This window comes from Electrophorus electricus, chromosome 7, assembly GCF_041902795.1.
Source record: "Electrophorus electricus isolate QZ-2024a chromosome 7, ASM4190279v1, whole genome shotgun sequence".
In the NCBI taxonomy this organism is placed as follows: Eukaryota; Metazoa; Chordata; class Actinopteri; order Gymnotiformes; family Gymnotidae; genus Electrophorus; species Electrophorus electricus.
In genome coordinates this window covers 12,349,058-12,372,007 of record NC_137503.1, presented here as the reverse complement: position 1 = coordinate 12,372,007, position 22,950 = coordinate 12,349,058, and the positions used below count along the sequence as shown (strand labels likewise).

The 22,950-nt window shown below is 40.6% G+C and overlaps 1 protein-coding gene across 2 annotated transcripts; it reads right to left on the bottom strand.

The window, feature by feature from the left end:
- Positions 1 to 348: 348 nt before the first annotated feature.
- Positions 349 to 22,732, bottom strand: LOC113577974 (zinc finger E-box-binding homeobox 2). 2 transcript variants are annotated; one of them, XM_081718253.1, is made up of 9 exons: positions 22,557 to 22,667; positions 12,203 to 13,648; positions 7,936 to 8,187; positions 6,250 to 6,441; positions 5,780 to 5,988; positions 5,564 to 5,672; positions 3,996 to 5,389; positions 3,022 to 3,205; positions 349 to 2,680 (listed from the first exon to the last, which is right to left on the bottom strand). In XM_081718253.1, exons 3-9 carry the CDS (start codon positions 8,093 to 8,095, stop codon positions 2,055 to 2,057), a joined length of 2,874 nt encoding a protein of 957 aa, XP_081574379.1. In that variant the 5' UTR covers positions 8,096 to 8,187; positions 12,203 to 13,648; positions 22,557 to 22,667; the 3' UTR covers positions 349 to 2,054. The 2 variants fall into 2 exon arrangements, with proteins under 2 accessions (XP_081574379.1, XP_026866711.2); XM_027010910.3 differs by lacking the exon at positions 12,203 to 13,648 and having other exon boundaries at positions 22,557 to 22,732.
- Positions 22,733 to 22,950: the final 218 nt, after the last annotated feature.

Sequence of the window (22,950 nt, the reverse complement as noted above, 5' to 3'; positions counted from 1 at the left end):
ACCCCAGGAAGGTTTAACCCCGATACCTTTTTAATATGCACACAGATTATAGATTACATTATTAAAGTACAGATTACATTATTAAATTATATTAACGGTTAGTTTTAGTAATTCTAATTTCCTATAGTTATTCTGTATATATAACTTTATACAATCTTTTATTTTAATAAATTGCTTCTTTATTTAATATACTTTTGTTTAGTCGTTTACTGGTTTTTATATATATATATATATATATATATATATATATATATATATATATATATATATATATATATATATATATAATGTGTTGCATTTTTAAATTAATTTGATTTTTTTACTTTACTTAATTTTCTTAACTACCCCTTTATACCTACTTATCATGTGGCAATCTTCTTCCTCCATGTATTAGTAGTATGTCATTCTGTTATGAAGTCAAGATGGACACAGTGGTAGGCCAGTCCTCAATCTTTCTTCCTTTTCTCATAATTGGTGTAGTTAGGTGGTTTTGGGCAGTAGCAAGTCAGATTTTGACTCAGAATGTAAATGGGGAACCGGTGTGCCTTCTCGGGGAAGGTGAGACGCATGCTATTTTTGTAACCTGTAATTAGTTTGTGTCATTACAAGCACTTTAGGTGGTTACATTAATGATTGGATTCTTGTTTGGCAAGCAAAAACATTTATTCTAAGCTTTTATTCTAAGGTTGATATTGACTATAGCCCATATTGGTCTATAAGTAAAAACATGACATTGGATATATACAACTTTATTAGACTAAAAACTAAGTGTATGCACAATTCTGTCTATAAAATAGTAGAAAAAGATTAATTAATTCTGTATAAAAGCAAAACTAATGCAAAATAAAACAATGTTCAAATAGCTTACGGGGCTATACATTTGGTAATATTTCCAAACACTGTGTTTAGTTAAACAGTTATAAAGGCCAAACCTGAATGAAAGCACCATTTCCCCCTCTAAATGCTACGGATGCTAGCTGAACTCTTGCATGGTTAATCACCACACATTAGCATACCTCAGTAATGCAGCGTCTGCGTCGCCCTGCGGTCTCAGTGCAGCTAGAGACAGTGCATCATCGTATTTAGCAGGCTTTCAGAATTTTTCTGCCTTCTAGAATCTACTGTTCTTTTCCCTTCTCGGGAGTCTTCTCACTTCTTACCGCACTTTGTACTGAAACATGTTCAATAACTACTGAACCATTTTAACGGATCCTCTGTCTCAGTAAGTGGCAATATCAACATAACAGCATGCATATTTAAAAGCACGCAATTTGACATTAGAGAGTGCAAATACATTACAGAGTGCAATGGATCCTACTGTGTTTCAAATGCATAAATGGAGCAGAAATAAAGGCTAAGCTACTGCTTGTGTGTCTGCCCATATTGCTCATACTGCTTTTTCCAATACAAATAGGTATCCATTAATATTTCTTTTTGTCATATTAAAATAATTAAGATAATTACATTAGTGGAAATCATAGAGGATCAGAATCTAACACATTTATGAATAGCTTTTAGGATAAGAAAAAAAACTCACAGTTTTCAATTTCGGTAGTTTACATGTTTTTAGAGTTGTTTACCTGGGCTAAACCAGGTAAATATAAATTAGTGATTGGGTAGTGGAACTTAAATATATTTTTGCATAACTTTTTACTAATGTAATTATTATCCCATCTTGCTTTTCAAAAGGTGTGGAAAGCTTTACTTTTAAATATGAGAATGGTGTTAGAAAAGCTGCATGCATCTTTGATAGATCTCTTGGATCAACACTGCTTAGGGGGCAAAATATTATAGCAGATATATACAGTTCAGGTTTGGATTGTTTTGCACTGGTTTAAGTCTGCATTGGTTTTGCACTGGCTTTGGATAATTTGCATTGGCTTAGATCTGAAGGCACTTGCTTGTCTTCATTCACAGCATTTTCACCCAGTCCTCTGCTGTCCAACATGAGTCAGACCTTTAAGCACTTCCTGGTGGGTGCGTTCAACTGCTCTGTCACTGTACAGTACTACTCTTTTTTTTTTTTTTCACATCTTTGGTAGAAGCCAAAATGTTCATTTCTCTGTCCCGCAGTCTCCTACTGTCTCTAGATTCCTCATGTGCCTCGCTCTCTCTTCCTCTCCATTCTGCTCTCCTTTGATGTTGTTGCTGTGATGATTCATTTTTGTATCTTGTCCAGCCCCCACGTTCTCATCGTCTTTCTCTTTACTTTCTTCCCTTGTCTGCTCCAGACCTCCATTCCTCTCCTCTGTTCCCATTCTCCTCTCCACCTTCCTCTCATGGGCATGGTTACTGAGTGAGCTCTCCTCCTCTTCGTCATCTTCCTCCCTGAATCCTAGTGGCGCTCCATCCAAGCTGGAATCACTGAGGAAAGTGGCTGTTTCTTCCAGGCTCAGAGGAGTTCTGTCTGCCCCAGGATTCGGTTCTCTGTGCGGACTTTGGCAGAGGGCGGTGTGCCCCATGATAAGATCCTCTCCGGGGCCATCTGGGTCATGGTCTCGACTGCAAAACGCATAGCGGTGGTTCATATGCTGCGAGTAGGAGCCCGAGTGAGAGAAACGTTTGCCACATTTATCGCATTGATAGGGCTTTTCTCCAGAGTGCAGTCGGCTGTGCTCTATCAGGTGGTGCTTGTGCTTAAATGCTTTTTTACATATCTGACACTCATGGGGCCGCTTCCCTAAAAGAGACAAAACCCAGTCAACTGTGGATCCCATTTATTTTTGCAGCAAAATGGACTTTTACTTTTATTGCTATTAATATATCTCTAAGAAAAAAGAAGGAGTATAGCAGTAGGCTATTCTCTTCCCTTGTAACTATAAAGGTGGTACGTGTGCGATGTTATTATAAATTATTACAGTTTGAAACATTATCCTTATTATCACTGCATTTTAAGCCACTGTATATCATTAAAATCGGTAACGGTCACATCCCTAACAGCCTCCCTAAGCATTGAGAAATCTTTATTTAGCTATTCCACCAATAACAGTATGATAGGAGAGAGTGCTGTGGTGTTCGTACCCGTGTGTTCATATTTGTGCCGCAGCAATGAGCTGCTCTTCTGGAAGCTTTTCTCACAGATGTCACAGGCATACAGTCCTTCCTCGGTCTTCTTCAGCCGCTTTCTCCCTGGGCCATTATCTCCATTCATCCCCTCCTCCATCAGAGCGAGATAGTCCAGACCTCTGCGATTTACCGCTTCACCCTAGGAGAGTGATTAAATTCATAATGGAGACCTGAAACTGGCCAGAGTTGACGCACAATAATATATGTATTTGAATTTATGAATATCTATTATCAATGCTGTACGGTGTATACTGTATATTATATAATTTTATTTGTAAAGTCAGGTAATGAGTGTAAGGTTTAAGAATGTGTAACTGAACTCCACACACTGTGTAAATAGTCTTGTATTTACTCTGCTCTTTCCTTTAAGTATGTAGAGGCAGGAATTCCCCTTGTGAGTAATGTACTTGTGTACAGCACAAACAGGGGAAATAAATGCTTCAAAAGCAACCTACAGTGACACAATAAATAGGGGGCTCCTATGAATTAATAGGTAACACTAAACATAGCTCTTTGGCCTTGCAATATGAGCTAGCATTTCAATATGAGCTAGTATTTCAACTATTTCATGCACTTATTTTATTACTCAGAAAGGAACATCATTATTTGTCACAAACTATTGTAACTATGCCCACTAAGGAACAAGACTGAGTTGCAACCTGAAATTGGAGTACAAACTTGAATTTTCTTAAATATGCTGAAACATGTGATTGATTACATGAAACTGTTATGTTCTTGCTTTGAGGCAAGGCTTTATAACACCAAATGTCTGGTTCAGACATTTTTGGAGGTGAGTAAAAATTAGGACTGGCTGCACAGTGCTGTGGGTGGGAGGATCTATAATGAATTAATATAACACATTGTTATGAATATGTCTGTACATGGGTGTTTCATATGTTCTTGCATGTTGAAAAAATATATGCTCTAACCATGAAGTTTCTCTCCTGTTGTATTCTTTTCACTATTGTCTCTGAGTCTGCCTCCATCATGTATGTCATAGGTGAGAGAAATCCTGGGCTGGGAGCTGGTGGTGTAAGAGGAAGTGATGTGAGACCATTGTTCCCCATCCCTGCAAGGTTACTTGGAATTATGGGACTGAAAAGGGGATAGTTGCTGAAAACTGCACTTCTGAATAAGGGTGTATAGGCTCCACCTATATGGGGCTGAGAAGGTGGAGTTAACCTTCTAAACACACTCTCCATGTCCAGCTGGGGTGAGCTGCTGTTACAGGCTCGCTCTCTGGCCTCCCTGGCCATGTCTGAGCTCACGCGGGTTTTGGGAATGGAAAGGTCTAAGGGTTCACTCTGAGAAACCTCTGATCTAGGTGACAGCCTGTGTTGGTTGGGGCGGCATGGCGATGTTGTGATTGACAGGTCAATGCAGGGTGGAGAGCCAAAGCCCGAGGACAGAGGATGCTGGCGTTCCTGCAGAGAGGGTGAGGTAGGGCTCATGAGCGCAGAGTTTCTCGGGCTGCTGCTCTCTTTGTTTGGCCAATAGTTATGTGCAGGGTCTAGACGGAGGTGCACAGGAGACTGCAGCGGTATGAGGAGTTGCTGTGGGATGGAATGCCAGGATGGCTGCTGAGGGGAAGAGAGATCTCTGGGCAGCCCATTAGGGCTGGCATGCGTTTTGTGGTTGTCCTGAGGGAAATGAGCATCACGGGAAAAGTTGAGTGGTGATCCTTCTCTATGGCGGCGGACTGACTGGGCAGGCTCCTCTCTGTCTTTGCTCCTGCACAAATATTTCTCATGCTGCTTCAGAACAACCTCGTTTGGGAAAAGTTGTGCACACCACTGGCATGACACGGCCTCAACAGACGCTTCGCTCCTCCCCTCTCTCCCTTCTGTCTTGTCTCCATCCTTCTCCTCCTTGATTCCATGCTGCTCCTCTCTCACCACCCCCTTTCGCAACATTTCCTGAAGTAAATGTTCAAACTTGCCCCCGGAGTGCAGTAAGGGAAGAAGGGTGGCCTCTTTAAACATCCCTGTCCCCATGGCAACAACAGGATCCCAAGCCCGCCCCAGCTCTGGGACTTGTATGGTGGACATAATAGATTCATGTCCTTGATTGGGTGGCTGCTCTGTAAAGCACTTACTCAGTGGAGCATATGGAGAGCCCTTTCCTATACAAATATTCCTACTCCCGCCTATAGTGGGTGATGTTGGGGGGGCGAGGAGGTAGGTGGTGTGTGAGTGACCGTTAAAATATGCTCCGTGCCCTGACCCAGTCCCACCCAGACACTTCTTGCTGCTAAGGTGCGAGCTGTAGGAGCCTGAATGACTGAAGCGCTTTTTACAGTTTGAGCACTCGTAGGGCTTCTCACCTGCAGAGGCCAAGACAGCAGAACAGTGATTAGAGGCATATCAGCATGTGCGACAGATCATTGAGAATCTACAGTTTCATGGGCCAAACTAAATGAAAGTTCTGTTTGTGTGGAAGTACCAAACTTATTTAGACTTCATTTTGCCTTTAGTTCATGAAGCAGAGTGTCCCCTACCACTATGAATTCGCAGGTGCTCTTTGAGATGATGTTTGTACTTAAATGCTTTTCCACACTGTATACATTTAAACTTCCTGTTCTCCATGGTGGGGTCAGACACAGGATTCTGGAACACATAAACACATGACAAAAAGTCAATGCAGAGTGACTTGCACAGGTTGGTTGGCTTTAGACCAAGTTTAAATATTTTGATGTTATAGGCAGTTTCCCCACTTTGTCCTGTGTCTGGGCATGCAGGCTAAGGTGTCGCTCCATTTGTGCCCTGTAGGGAGTGTTGTATTCACAGAGTGGGCAGACGTCATGGCCTTTCTCCCTCTCCTGACACTGCTTCCTGTGTTCTTGGAGAGAGGCGTCATTCCCATATGACTGCTCGCAGAATGGGCACATCTGAAGTGAGGCATCAGGGCTGACAGGCTCTGCATCTGCTCACCAGGAGGACAGCATTACTTACTGAGGATGACTTTTAGCCAAATCCTTTTCACATTATTCTCGATTGCTTGTCACATGTTGTTGGATTTATCAGATGTGCTATTCGACTAGGCAGAAAGTGGATCTTATCGATAAAGGTAATGTCACGGAACATGTTGTAGTAGTACATTCGTTTTTTTATATCAGTGACAAAACAAATAAGTCAAAAAATATATTTTTCCAGATCCAAGCCTCCTTGAGTATGAGAGCGATACCTTTTCCCTCAGGCGACTTCAGAACTGGAGATAAGGTGCCTGATGCGTCTGGCATACCACCTGTGTGGTAGGAGGTGATGGAACCGTTGAGTTGCTGAGTGTGCTGTGGGTGAGAAAGGTGGGATGCTTTTCGCGGTGGCATCAGGAAGTCGTAACGACCCCAGTTCTCCAGCACACGGAAATCTTTGGGTGCTGAGGGAGCAGAAACAGGATGTGGTGGTGTTAGTTCATCATCTGTTTTGCTGTCTGATATAGTACTTGCCCTAGGAAAAACGTTGCCTTCTTGTACAGGTCCAAAACCAGCTTATGTTTTCCATGTTGAAACATTAGCCCAAACTTAGTGGTCACATGCACATACAAACACACTGACACACGCCCGCACACACTGACACGCGCACACACACACACACATGCGCACACACACACACACACACACACGCACACACACTCACTCACTCATTCAGTTTTTAAAATGTTTTTGTTTGTTTCATGCATGTGCTTAATGCTGTCATTCTCAGTGCTAGGTCAGTATTAGAGTGTTTTAACTGGCATAATAACTTTTGCATGATATGATAATAAGTTATGATAATAATTAATGAGCTATAGCAGAAAAAAATCACAGCTTTTTAATATTGTCCTGGAACTCAGAACCATCACATAAAGAAAAAAACAACAAGAAAGTAAAACCGGCGTGTCTGTGTATGTGTTTGTCTGGGTCTTTGTGTGAATTTAAAGAGTTCTGTAACAGAATAATGAGGACTGAGATGAAGAAATGCTTCAGAGATTCTCCCATGAGACCAATAACAGCCACAAAAGTAAAAAAACAAAAAAAACCATCAGATAATAATACAAACACAAAGCGAGGAGGACAGATGCGAGCCTAGCACTGTGACTTTGAGGAGGATTGTTCAAATGTTTGCAGATGTTGGCATCACATTTCCAGTTTTCTCTTATGTGGCCAGAGCAGAGTCAGAATGCTTAACTGCAGTAAAAACTCTGGTTCTGTGAGATGCACTGAATGTTTCTAGGCAAGCTGTGGAAGCCTTTCATCTCTGCAAATACAAAAGGAAAGTCTTGCATGCTCACTTTTGATTTCAAAATAGGAGCGTCACCTCATTTGTTGTGTTGCTTTTGTCAAACATGATGAGGCAGCACTTTTTTGAAAAGCACCTTTCATAGTGCAATGATTTCAGTATGATCTGAATGCAATCAAGAGGTTTTAATTTCCGTCCACGACTTGGCTATTATCATTTCTAATATCTCAGAGGCACTGGAAATTGCCGAGCTCAGAAATGATATAGTCACAACTACTGCAATTATTGCAATTTTTCCTTAATTCAAACATAGCAGGTAAGTGAAGGGGCATAATTAAGGTAATTTTCCATATGTGTGCTAAATGCTTTAGAATGTGCTATTACCTCAGCTTTTCAGTTGGATGAAAGCTGTCAGGTAACTAACCTGAGTTTTTGTAAAAATGCACTTACTTCTTTTAATATGAAAACAAGCATGACCACTTAAATTCCCCTGCTAATGTTAAAAAGACAGAGGCCTGTCTGCCATTTTGCAACATTTCTTCCATCTCTTTGATCCAGTTGTCTAACTGCACAGACACCACCACATAATTAGGTAAAGAGACGACAGCTGGTAAAAAGTGCCTTCTCTGCTCATGTGATCGTAGTTACTCACTGTACATGCTGTGTGCGCCATTCTCCGTCTCCCCGGGTGCAGTGTGCAGGGCAGTGGACTCTGTGTCGTCCCAGGCCTGCTCGGGGGAGCTCGGGCTCCTCGTGTGGGGGAAGCATCCGGGGCTGCCGGCCTCTGTGTCCTCGCTGGGTGTCCGACTCATCTTATCCTGCCCATTTGTTTCGTCCTGCACATCGGGGCCCCATACACATGACTCATCCTCTCCCTCAGAGTCCAGGCAGCGCCCTGTATCTACTGTGAGAGATGACGGAGAGATGGGTGCTTGAGAAAGTAACAACAACAACAACCAACCAGTGCATGATCGATGTTAAGATGTTACATGTGCTGAGGTGTACTCCAAATATGAAAAAAATGATAACCTTAAAAGCATAAGACTGTGTTATAGGTTACAAAGTGATGAGGTTACATTATATAAATACAATTATGCAAACATGTTCTTTAGGTATCAGGGAAAATGATCAATGAAATTATATTTTACTTTGGGACAAATAGTATAATATAGAGAACTGAGACTTGAGCAACATATTTTAATGCCTGTTTAATATATTGTGGGTCTAGATTAACATAGTAATATTGTAAAAAAAATTTAATAAAAAGTAATATACTGTCACACAGATTCAGATAATTATTTTAAAAATATCTAAATATGAAGTATTTCTGAAACAGGTTTGACATTAAAATGTGCATGTTTATCTTTTTCCCTTTTGCAAAATTATAATGACTCATTTGGTTTGGCATGTACTGGCCCAGCAGGCTTGCACTGTTATTCTGTTTATTGAGCTTTTCTTACTCTTCATTTTCTAAAAGATCAATACTGACCTGCAGGACCTTGATTAAAGAAAGCATATTATTCATATCAGACGCCTAGAATGGACTGGCACCCCGAGATTTTCTCATCGTAATTTTTTTCAAGTGATGCAAAGAATTTTGGGACTAAAACACAATCGAAAACAGCCTAAATTGCCAACAGAGTTTCTGGTTTTACCAAGCAAAACCCAAATGCAAAATAAAAAATGATTATCTTGTATTCACCGAAACCTTTATATATGAGTAGGAATGTGTGGGAGAAACTTTAATATTGTGTCAGCTGTAGCAATTTTGTCTAGGTTCTGAAAATGAGAATGATGATTCAGCATGTTCAAACGAGGTGACCCATCTTTTATCCTCCTGTGTCTGATTACTTTAGAAATGACTGTTGATTATTGGCATTTAAACCAATAATTAAAACACAGAGCTTAGACGAACAGACGAGATTAAAGGAAGGAATTGGAACTACAGCTCTTGAATAAGATTATTATGAACACTTGATTTTTTTTCCAGTTGATGCGGATACGTTTCTCCAATTTCAAAGCTAATAGTCACCTATCACAGAGTTTGAAATAAAGTTCTATATATAAAGCGCAATTCGTTTCAAATTTGTCCATGTCTCTTTGTCTATGGTATGTTTGTGTATATATGTTTGTGTGGGTGTGTGGGTGTGAGTGAGAGAGAGAGAGAGACAAAGATGGACAGAGAGGGACAGAAAGAGAGAATTGTGAATGCAAGTTATATGTTTAGATTCATTACCTTAAGTCTAATCAGTTAACAGTTCAAGTGTGAACATGTTGGCATTGCGTGGCAGGAAACAGCAGTTTCAGTTCGACTGTAATGGAAAAACTAACAATGCAGCAGAAACATGAAAATGTATGTGTGTGTGAAGTCCCAATGTTGCCCACTCATGAGTAATACACCTTTGTGACATTGTACAGGACAAATTAAATTAGGGCTTTTCCCATGAGTGTATTTATGCACACACTTGCATGTAGACACACACACATGCGCGCACACACACACACACACACACACAGTGCATAGTTGGACCTTTTCTGTTATGACTGTGCAGAACAATGACGTAATAATGACCCACTTGCTTAGATGGCCCTGAAGTTTGGATAAGGCCTCTTATTTTTGCACACATATCATGCACAGCATGACCTTTACCAGTATGACTGTGCAGAATAGTGGGGCAATAGAGGGCCTTTGCAGAATAGTGGGACAATAATTTCACTCATACTGATTATTGTGAGGCTTGTATGAGCATTCGTATTAGCATGTGTACACACAGTCACACAAACACAACACATTCATATTTTTGTGTTGCTCTCCTCCCAGTTTTACACTAATATACTGTGGGCCTGTGATGTATAAATATATGCTTTAAGCATGTTTGATGGTGTAATTAATGGACACTGGCAAGACTCTGAGGAATTAAGATGTAAGGTTCACCATGGATCTACCTCTGCTATTTTGACACTTTGTCATCACTATTCTACCCAAAATATGATTTAAATCCGAAAATCAAGTGAAATAAACCCAGGGGAATGGATGGGTATATGGGCTATGCCAGCCCCAGAGCTGGGGTTTCTCTGTTATCCCAGCAGGGCTTGTGAGTGGCAGAGGGCCTGCTCCACATTAGAGCTAAGTGGAGTGTACTTTGTGTTGCTGTGGCAGTGAATGACAGTGGTCTGTGTCTACATCACACAGGGATGGCTCTGGTTATCTCCCCCTGACAGATTTATTTATATATTTGGTTTGAATCGCATTCTCCACACACTCTTATATTTCAGCCAGTAAAACTCTGGGGGCACAGTGCGTTTGTTTGTTTGCATGTGTCTCTGCGTATATATACTCTTTGTATGGAGAGGATACACAGGACCCAAGAGAGAATGCTAAAATATATTTATATACAGAATCATACATGTAGGATACAGGACTCAGGACTCATGAGTTAATTCTTAGGAAACGGTTCTTATGGATAATGACATACACATAATACAGTGATAATGCTCTTTTAATTTCAAATTCATACCTTACATTTTTATCTATATCAGCAATTTTTTTTTAAATCCCGCAATTCATCAACTTTGAACCATAGAATAAAATAAAATAAGCACGAATATTAGAACTACAAAGAAAAACTATATAAACAAACATTTTTCTGAATATGAAATATACTTAAACTTAGTTTTAATATTTAAATCCATATAAAACCCATGCATACAAAAGTTGTATGGGGTTTGAAAGGGGCATATACACTGCTCATGCTTATTGTATAATGCATATATAGAGAAAATATGCATTAATAATACAAATGTTTTATCATTTGACTCAGGAAGCAATTAAAAATATTAACATGAAACATTTTTCAATTACATGAAAGCTATTGTTCTGACCAGCAGCAGGAAAAAAAGGAAGAACAAAAATCACATTACGCAGAACAAAAAAATGAAAAGCAATAAAAATAAAGAAACGTGCACGGAGCTCTCTGTGCTTTCCCCACTATGGCAATGATGACAAGTCATAAATGTGCCATACGTTTATTCATTGTTGCAGACAAAGTATTTGAGGAGATGTTGGACAACCAAGATACTGAAAACATTAGATAATGTAGAATCTGACCCCGCTTCACTGTAGCTAACACAAATATACTTCACAGTACTTGAAAAAAGTAAACCAATATAATTTACGTAGTGTAACACTGAATGGTACCTTCATTATATTACATTTCTTCAGCTGTTGTTGTGCATACTGAGGCTATAAGAATTGCACTGTACTGCCTTAAATGGAATACCTTGCTAGGCCACTATATAGTTGTTTTGCAAATGTTAATGTTAATGTTTTTAAGGATACATGATTCAAATTGTAGGAATATCAAAATGAAAATATGAAATGACTGTCCTTTTGAAGTGTTTAATAGATATTACAGCTGTGGCAGTAAAGCAAATAATTGCTAATTCAACACTGTGGTACTAGTATGTAGGTGTTTCTCAACTTTCATTTTTGCACACAAGAAATAATTCATGCTGTTGCTACTATATAAGACAGAAACATACAAAATCGACCTCCACTTTTACTCAAAGCAACTCTTATTTCAAAGAGTACATGAATCAAAAACACAGTATTTGCATAGAAGTGTACGGTATGGAAACTTACAGTGTGAAAAAGTTCTCAGTACAGTCTAAGCCACATGAAAACATGAAGGATCTGGTTAGTTCAAACTGTATTAAAATTAATACAGATTAATTAATTTCAGTATCTTACTGTGTACTTAAGTGTCCTAAATGCTTTAATCGCAACAGTTTAAAATATGTAGTTTCAAAAGTGTCGAAAACGGACACACTATTTCGCCATAGAACATCACACCTACCCCACAAGTAAAGGTCAAGCACAAGAGAGAAACCAGCAAAAGATTTTAAAAGTATAGTTTTACCTTTGGTAGCTGAGATGAGGGTTGTTCATACTTGAATCCTCTGTGATTAGGAATAACTAAAATATTTCTTAAATCACCTTTCTTAAAATGTAAAACATTAAAACCTTTGCGGAATTATCTGACACCGCTATTTTCACACTCTAACAATGAGTCACATAAGTACCACATCACAGCTACAACACCTCCTACAAGCTCTCTATGGTATCTTTCAGACATACACACGCGTACTCACACACAAACAAATATACAGACTCTCAAACACACGAGACGAAAAATACAAAAGCTCAAATATGAGCCATTCTTGGAAGACAAGTATGTGTTAGCCCCATGTAATGAATGAATACACTAAAGTATGCAAAAATGGATTACTAAAGAACATTCTGCAAACAAAATACACCACTAAAGATAAGCTGTTAACCACCTTGTTGCCATGCTTGTCAGCATCTCGCTCTGAGAAGACAGTCATGTCTTACAGCAATAACTAGCACAAAATATGCTACTTCAGCTAGCCAAGTCTGCCACACTACAAACACTTTCAAAGTGTGTCATTCATTATGTTTAGGGACGGTTGGCTAGCATACATATACCATTGCCTATTCTCATAAGGGGACAGTTAAGGTGAAGTGTGTAGGCTGATGGTTTCAGTTTAAAGGACGCCCCAGTGTAAGTTCCATTGTTTGTGACTGCACTAATATTTATTTGGTTGTTTCCCTGTTTTGTTTTGTTTTTTTAAACACTAAACAGTTATCATTATTATTCTCCATGAACACTGACACACTTTGTAGTTGTAGTTAAGGATTTTAAAGTGGCCTTCTTTGTTCTTGTAGGTGCCTTGTACTGGTTTGGCTTTACTATTGTCACACTAAAATGGATTCAAGTAGACTTAGGGGAATAGAGCTGGGTATGGTGTTTATATACACAGCCAAATTTGTGTTTATAAACCTCTAAATGTGTGTTTGTGTGCTTATGTGTATGTGCGGTCGTGTGTGTGTGTGTGTGTGTGTGTTGTTATGTTATGCGCATATGTTTGTGGCAAGGAAAAAAATAAACTACTAACCTGCAAAAATAAATACCAAATAAAATGTGAAACAGATTATGCCCCATACGCATTTACTTTTCCCAAATGTTTCCAATGCTTGCATCTAAATGTATGCTAATTTCATTCATTATATATTTTTTTGTAACTAATTTGGCATTCATATTTAAGTGCTGCTTACAGTCATCCGTACACTGACTTTGTTCACTATGAACTAACGTTCTCTCTCCAGACGAACACAGAATGCCTGATGTGAAATGTGTGAGTGTAGCCCAACTTTGCAGCAGATTAAATTGATCATCCTGGTGGGACATTCGAGCACTGGGCTGTGATGCTTTACAACGTTGACGCGAAGGCCTGGTGAGTGGAGCTCGCCCCTCTGGGGCAGGGAAATGCGCTGCATCATTCAGCTGAGGAAAGACAGGAGAACCAGGCTTCTCAGAAAGGAAGAAGTGGGGGGGGGGGGGCTCTCTTGAGCTGAGGTAGAGCAGTATATAATCCTGTGTGTGCTCATTTGCAAGTATTTGTGTGTGTTTTCGTTTGTGTGTGAGACCCTTGACTCAGATCATTCTAGATCCAGGCAGCAGAAGAGAAACATGTGGGGAAATTCCCCAAGCTTAACTCGAGTGGCATGATGACGAAGCCTTTTACATGACTACACCCACACAACCCTGGGGCTCAAGATTAGCAAGAAGGAGATCTCAAGATCTAATTCAAAAACCTCTATCTGAGAACACCTGATAACCTGATAACCTGAAATAACACTTTCATGACACTTCCTTTCCTTAAATGGTCTGCAAACAATTCTTATATCTTGACAGTTTAATTAGATGTGGCAAGTAACATTAGAGAAAGAATGAGGAATAGTGAGATATAGAGAAAGCCAGAGTAACCTGTGTATGTTAACCTATGTGCAAGACTAATGGAAAATGTTAGCATCTGATACTATCCTTGATCACAGATTAATAATGAATTCATCACTCTCACATAGTTTTAGGATGCTCTGCTATATGCATTTGGTGTTTCTAGAGAAAACCACTCCTATTGTCACATCTCATTGTAAGTACATTTGTGCATGTGCCAAATTTGCTGGCTATGGTCCACACTGTGAATACTGAGAAAACACATTGCATCCTGCCTGCCTCAGGTAATGCTCTCATCAAAGCTAGGTGTGAATGTGTGAATTAATATGAAACTTTACAGGTCTCTGAATATGAAATCGAACCTTTGTTTGTATTTAATTAACAAATTGTTAGTCTCTGTATATAAAGATCATGTTTCTGCAGTGAGTACGAAGTGTCCAGGGCTCTCTTTTTGGTGTGTGTGTGTGTGTGTGTGTGTGTGTGTGTGTGTGTTTGTGTGTGTATACTATGTGGTTTGTGGGACAGTACTGGAATTTAGAAGAGAGTGTATGCTCCTACGCATGCACCACACTCTGAATCAAAAAAAGTCTTCATAACACTCCAACAGCACTCTCTCTCTCTCTCTCTCACTCTCTCCTCTCTTCTCTCTCACTCTTTCTCTCTCCCTTTTGCTCACACCACACTAGAAATACCAGTGCTTCCCCCCCAAATGGTTTTTTTTCTCTTTTTTCCCTCCTAAAGTAAGAAAATGTTTGCGACCTCTTCCAACCTATCTGATGTGGTTCGTTATTTTGTGCATTTGCACAAACCACACAATCGTGGTTCGTGAATATTAAAACATTCTCAAGGCCCAGAGCAGACCAGGATCCTTCACTGGTAACCAGACACACACATACACACAAAAAATGTTTTTGAAGTTTTAATAAGAGGTTTAAAATAAAGTGTCTCTTTGAGCTTAACAGCTAAGCTATATAATGTAATTTTGTTAGTTCTGCTTGAGTTATAACATTTCTGTTGCATTTGCTGAGAAATTAGTTTTTGAGTTTCACAAATATGCCTAGAATCCATGGCTGAAGGACTATCCTTTTTTATGGACTTAAGTGAAATTTCTACCTCAATTTACCAAAGCCTCTAGCTCCCTTACTCACTCCTGATGTCTTTTCAGATATGGAGTTCTAAATGAAATGCCATATCATTACATTACCTACTTGCAGTGGGTTGAGTTTTGAGTTCTTCCTGCTGTTCAACATTAACAGGTATTTATCAGCACCACCTTGTGACACTATTAGAAAATGCAAGTGAGCAAAATAGTTTAGATATATTGTGCACAATACAGCATTTTCTGCATGGAAAAAAAATTGTTTTAGAGCCTTTCAAAAGAACAAGAAACCGTGTGGTAAATTATATGTGCACGTATACTTACACAACATTTTTTTAAAACTGCCAGCCTCTTATTGATTAATTTGTACAGTTGCATAGGGAAGACTTTTTGTCACATTGGGTTCTGTATGAGCACAACTGTGTTTGTCTGTGCTTGTGTGTGTGCATGTGTATGTGTATGATTTTGCTGGCATCAGTTGGCGTGAATGAGGCAGGCATGTGAACCTAAATCAACACCTTGAGAAACACTCAAAATTCAAAAAAAGTGTCAATGCAGCAAAACGACCCGCTCCACTGAGGAAGTAAGGGTGTGTGTGTGTGTGTGTGTGTGTGTGTGGGTGGGTGGGTGTGTGTGTGTGTGTGTGTGTATGTGTGTGTGTTAGTGTGGGTGGGTATGTGCATTTGGGAGTCCAGAGATGTCTCTAAAAAGAGTAAGAGAGAATGAAAGTGTGAATGAAAGTGAGAAAGAAAAAAAGTAACAGAATAAAACATATTGAGAGAGCTGGAAAAATGGCAAGTTTAAGAGGCAAGCTAGAAGTTTAAGAGGATCTTTGAAGTGAATCATTGAAGAGTGTGAGTTTTTTGTGTATGTGTGTGTGTCTGTGTATGTGTGTGAGAGAGAGAGAGAGAGAGAGATTGAGTGAGTGAGAGAGAGAGGAATAGTGAGAGAGTGCAAGTGAAAGAGACACGGTATAACTGGGATTTGAGTTCTGTAAGTTGAAGCAGAAGGCTGGCGGGCTGTTGTGCGTTTGAAGTGTGTGTGTGTGTGTGTGTGTGTGTGATGTGGTTTTTGGGGGAAAGAGCAGCGTGTGGCGTCAGCGGGACTCTGGGAGAGGGGGTTATGGCGACAGTATGGGGCTGAGGGACCCCCTCCCGCCTTTTTCCTCTCCCAACCCCTTCCTTCTGCTTCTCCTCATCTCTTCCTATCATTGCTCTGTCTGTGTGTGGGTGGATGTGTGTGGGTGGATGTGTGTGGGTGGATGTGTGTGTGTGGGGGGGGGAGGTACGCGTATGCACATGCCCATGTACATGTCCTGTTAGAGCAGCACTGAGGCTAATCTGGCCAATTGTACACCTCCACTACCTATTACTGATATTAAAGTGTATTACCTATATCCTGCACACGCAACACTCTTAGATCCATAGCCAAGAAACTTCATTGCTGCTATGATCTCGATCTCTCTCTCTCTCTCTCTCTCTCTCTCTCTCTCTCTCTCTCTCTCTCTCTCTCTCACACACTTACTCTCATTCATTCTGCTATACCACAAATGTTTCTCGATCACAGAGAACCGCTCTCTCCCCAGACTGGCAGGAGTGCTGTGCAGTGTTCAGTTTTGCAACCCCTCTTCAGGCTCTCTGCACTCCTACTGTAGGCAAGCCCTCCTTCTAATCCTCACAGCCCTGTCGCTTACATCCCAAAGACAGTGTGTGTTTGTCACTTCCCAGAGGACGGCTATGACCCTGGCACAGTTCAGAGTGCACATGCAATACTGCAGATTTAGGAAAGGGAGATCTAAGGTGTCTCGGAGCTCAGAAGAACTGATCTGCAGCAAAACGAACATCCGCACTAGTTGTCTTTTTTCACGCCTTTGCTTCCATCATGCAGAACAACTAAGGTTATCTGCCCTGCTATCTTCTGCTACTATGTCACAGAAGGCCTAGTGGCACACAGAACACTGAAAGGGAGATCAGAGGAGTCACTGCAGGTATGATAGCAGGGGCACACTAGCTAATACCCCACCGCCAAAGGTTCAGTCAAAACCGTGACTATTTTCAGGGCTCTTGTTGAGCAGTGTCTGAGTCTATCATGTCCTGTGGCCTGTTTAAAAGCATGACAATTTACTGGCTTTACTGGTGGTTGGTTTGTACCTTTGTACTGTGGGTACTGAGGCAGGGAGGAGAAGGGAGTAACTCTCCCTCTCTGTCTCTTGATCTTTGAATGCTCAATGTCTTTCTGCCTCTGTAACTACATCTCCTAGCTCATAGGTGCATGTTTTCCTTATAGTACATGAGAATACAGGGTATAGCCGATTGGCTTTGTTTAAGGAGTGTATGAAATTGCATGGAGCGCCCTGTGCGTGCATATGTATGCATGTGTTCCATCTGTTTCTGTTCATAAGTGTGTGTTTAAAAAAACGGAGTAAATTAAATGTGGCATGTAGCTACCACATGCAGCAAACGAAGCCACACACTTCCTTCAGAGACACTACCAGTCAATCACCAAACATCACACGCAAACATCACTCCTTTTGTATGTGCGTGCGTGTGTGCACAGCCAGACTTACAGCCTTTTACAAGTAAACAAAGGGTTCAACTTGACAAATATCTCAATTGAGTGCATGTTGATCCAGCGCTGACCCACCTGTAGCAGTTCAAATGCCCATCATGAGATTAGAGATGGAGTCCCAGCCTCTGTTCACACACTCCTCAGGGCAAACAATCACACGCTCCGCACTCACTGGACGCATCTCACTGCACACAACTCAACGACTTCCAGTCTAGGCTCCCTTTGTCCATATACTTGAGTTTATTAGAACATGAGATGCAGAAATTCCAAATGCTAGATCAAAGCTTAAAACGTTTGATATACACACGACCCCAGCAGTCTTTGTAAAAGACTCCAGGATCAGAGGCTGTATGGCTGAACGTGTTGCATTGTTACTATGTGGACTGTGTGCTGTCTGGCTTCAAGTGAAGCAAGAGTTCCTATCAAAACACAAAATCTCCCACTCAGGAGAAGCTACACGCATTCATGACACCAGGAAATGCACACACACACACACACACAGACACACAGACACACAGACACACAGTCAAAAACTTATATGCACACCTACATCTATTTTTGGTTATCAGATAGAGTTACTAGTTTTATATGACTTGATATTTTAAATGCAGTTCATCCTTAGAGCTTCTCCATAAGTCTGACATTCTTTCACAAACCACATAAACACAAACACACCCACACATACACGTACCTACACACACACACACACACACACACACACACACACACACACATACATACACTCTACTCTTTTTTGGTGTTTCCATTTGCTTATTATCTGTTTCTGTCTCACTAAATCTCTCTCTCCTGCTAAGTCTAACGCCTCAGCCCTGTCGTATAAGGAGCACTACTAATAAACCTTGGAGCCTGGACTCCTCTCTCTCTCTCTCTCTCTCTCTCTCTCTCTCTCTCTCTCACACACACACACACACACACACACACACACACACACACACACACACACACACAGTTTTTCTTCTCTCTCTCTCTCAGACACACAGTTTTTTTCTCTCTCTCTCTCTCTCTCACACACACACACACACACACAGTTTTTCTTCTCTCTCTCTCTCTCTCTCTCTCTCTCTCTCTCTCTCTCTCTCTCTCTTTTAGAATCTCTCAGATTTTTTGCCCAGTACTGCTCTGTCGTCCAAAACGACAAGTGACTCCCACTTATAGTCTTTCTGTCACTGCCCTCTCTTTTGTGTACTGCCCACTGTGGCTAAACCATGCCAAAGAACCACACACACACACACACACACACACACACACACACACACACACACACACGCGCACACACACACACGCACACACACACACAGACTGCAGCAGACACACAGCTGGACCCCAGCTGCCTACAAAGAGAGGGGTTTGGAAATCAATGAAGGAGAATGTAAAAAAAGGGAAAGAGTTGAAATAAATTGGCACTTGAAAAAAAGAAGGGAGAGAGAGGCAATTGAGAGGCTGACAGCGACAAAGTGGGAGGAGGACAGATGAGGCCAGACAACAGCAGAGGAAATGAGCTGGAAGCATAAGACAGAACTCTACACTGGGTCTCGAAGAACAGGTCAGAGGCCACAGTGGCCAGAGAGAATCGTCACTCCAACCCGTCACTCGACCCAAACCTGAACCCATTTGTTATTGATTATTTTATAGCTGGCTGGAATTGTCTATACGGAAGACTCAATGGGAATAATTTTAAATTAGTCCCTCAAAAAAAAGGAACATCCCCTCTCACTAGCCACATCATTTCTCCGGTGGGATTCACCAAGCCAAACACTCTGTCTGTTCCCTCTACCAGTGTGTGCTGCGTCCAGAGATGTGCAGGTACCTCAGTTTACCTTTACTGAACATATGATCTACTGAGCTGGCTTGTACAATTTAATATAATCCACTTCACAGTTGGGGTTATTGCAATTCACTTCTCCCCTTGTGCAGATATTTTGAGAGCTTAGATTTTCATCCGGAGATGATGCTCCATGCATATAACACAATTTTCTGTGCATTTAACACCAGTTTGATATGTTTGTTTCTAATTGCTGTGTGGTGGTCATGTGTCATAGCACTGATTGCAGTTCTGTCACTGAGCTAGATTAGCCTGTGTAGTCCCTAATAGCAAGATCAGAGAAGGTCTCAAACATACAGCATTTAAAAGAGTGTTTAAACTTACAAAAATGTTAGTTGAAGTTAGCTTTTTTGAAGTGAAGTTTTCTTAAGTTTTTTCATTAAAGAAACAGAAAGAATAAATAAAAGATTTTTTGTCTTTTAGCTTTTCAGACAAATGGTGTGAGCTTTCGTGTTTCAGGTTGTGCCTAGTTTGTTTAATTTTATATCAACTACTAAGATACTTTGGTCAGTCACAACGAAATAACTTGAACCTTGAAGCATACACAAAAGAACAAGCTTAATTCATTTGTCACGAACTGCTAAACTGCTCTGCTTTAAAATTGCACGGGCCTGATTTTCTGGGTCGTAACGCATTAATCGTGATGCACTGTGCTGTTGTCTCCCTTCCCCTGGAACAAGGCATGAGTGAGCAGCATTCCACCCAACTCTGTGTGAGGGTCTGAACTGCTTGGCTACGAATTTCTCTCACCACAGAGACCAGTGGTCTGCCCCACTCATGGTCATATGCCAGATGACAGAAGAGAGGACAGAATAAGGGTGTTAAGAACACACAGGAGATGGCACATCATATCTAAGAGATGTGTAAATGTGTGTGTGTGTGTGTGTGTGTAACAGGGAGAGGGGTGTGGGTTTGTGTTTAACATCTGTACTGTACATCACCAGTGTCTGTCCAAGAACATTCAAACCTAACTGCACACATGACCTCCCCAGTTTCCGCACCTTAGCTGTACAGTAAACTGACCATCAGAAGTATGAAAAGGCAGTTGACACTTCTGAGACATTTGAGACCATCATAAGCCTGTGGCTGACAGTTCAGCTACAGTGGCTGCATCACTCAGGAACATCATCACCCAATAGAGGAACCACAGAACTTGTGAAGAACAAGAGAGTTCCCTTAGCACTATGCAGATCTGCACTGCAGGCATGTACGTGCATGTAAGACAGCAGTTGGATGGTAGCATTAGCCTTATTAGCTCTGAGGGGCTCACATAGTGTGAGGCTGACAAAGCTAACACCTCATGGGGCATGCTAATGAGGAACCTCGCTTGCACTACACTGACACTCAGAGACACACATGTACACATAAACACACACACACACACGCGCGCGCATACACACACACACACACACACACACACACACACACACACACACACACACACATATATATATATATATCAAAGCCAATTGACTAAAATGTTTAAAACGCATGAGTATGTCTCATCATATCTTTAGATTACTTTTAGCCAGTCAGATTTATCCCAGTGAGTCATTGCTACACAGATGTTTTATTCTTTAAAACTTTTGAAACTAGCACTAACGAGGCACGCATGTTGTCTAAGCAATTGTTGTCAACAGTCATCTGTCTTAGCCCTCAGTTTTAATAAAAGTATATACACACGACACTACATCAAAATGTTCCACAGTGGTATTTATAAAGTAGCCTGTATGGAATTCACTGTAGCTACATATGTCCGAGCACAAATTAATGATATTATCAATTGAAGAAATCTTACAGACGGCAAATGAGCGCGTTTGCCGCTATCGCCTTCATGGAGTGAACAAAGTAGAACCGTTTATGTCCTTTTGGTTGGTACAGCTTGCTATAGAGCAATGCACAGGCAGCTGCAAGGAGGGTTCTTGTGTCATTTTGAAAAACTGACTTTGGTCTACAAAAAAAAAAAAAATCCTGATGGAGAAAAACCATTAAAAAGATGGATTATAAACATAACTAATAAACTAAAACAGAAGGCTGCAGAGTTACTATTGTTCCGCTTTTACAGCAGTGAACGTAACATGCTCCCATGATTCTGTCATGTCTAAAATGAATGGCATTACAGACGACTTATGTTAAGCTTTTAAAACTGAGGAACTGAGCGAAAATATAACTGAAAGATTCGTAGTTTTTATAATGCCGTAGAAATATTGTAGCCTGTATCTTCTTATGTATGCCAGGTCCTGGGTCATTTAGATTCACCATGAGCACGTTGAATGTATTTTAAGAAAAATAATTTAAAGAATAATTTTTCTCATTTTAAACACCTCAAATCATCATTATTTCCCGTGAGATTTGAACGAAAGATTAAATGATTCGTCTGTCGTTCATAAGATACATATTTATATTTAGTTTAAAACTAGTAAAACTAGAGACCTACGTCCAAATGTGTGCACAATCCTATAAGTGTTGCAGTAAATTTTACATTTAAATTTAGCCATTCTCAACAAAAATCTTTATTCTTGGAAATGCACGAAAAGTGCAAAACAGACCGCAAGTTCTCATTCGCTCTTTCATATAAACACACGCACGTTGCTGACATAGCCAATATCTCTCGACCGCTTTTGCTGAAACTAGCAACATGAGTTAAAATTTTAACCTTTTTGCCTAAGGATATAATCCCTAAATACTAAAAAAAAAAAAAGTGAGTTTTGGGTGTTCTACAATTAGAATGGTAAATTAGTATAGTAAACTGCCTACGTGCAGCAAAATGGATCTCTAAATGTGTCGAAACCTCTGAAAGCTATCTGCAAGTAATTACTGTTCAGCAGTTCATAGTAGGCTACTCAAATGCAAAAGTTCTGGACAACGTGTTTTAACTTTCTACAAGTGAAAACTCAGACTCCAACATATCATCTCTGAGAGTGCGATTTAATAGCGTGTCATACCTTGGTTCCTTCGCGGATTCGCCTGTTTCCTCCGTTTTCCACGGTTCTCTTCTGCCATAATGCCGCGCAAACTGCCTAGGAGATATCACTTCGGTAAGCAACGGAACGGCGCTCCGCATCGTCCGCGCCCTCATCGGGTGACTGAAGCGCTACAGCGGCCCCGCGTCAGGCGCGGGAGCGCAAATGATGTCATCAGAGGTTGCTCCTGACTATAGTCGTCCAGTCGCTCAAAGTTAAACCATAGTGTGAACCGTATTCCGGCAAACCGCGAAATGCGATATTTCAGTAGTGCTGCTTGTATTCAGATTATGTCATTTTAAAGTTTTAAAGGAGAATTCTTTTTGACAGGGATGTCCACCGTTCTGGATATTGGTTGATCCGTTCTGGATATTGG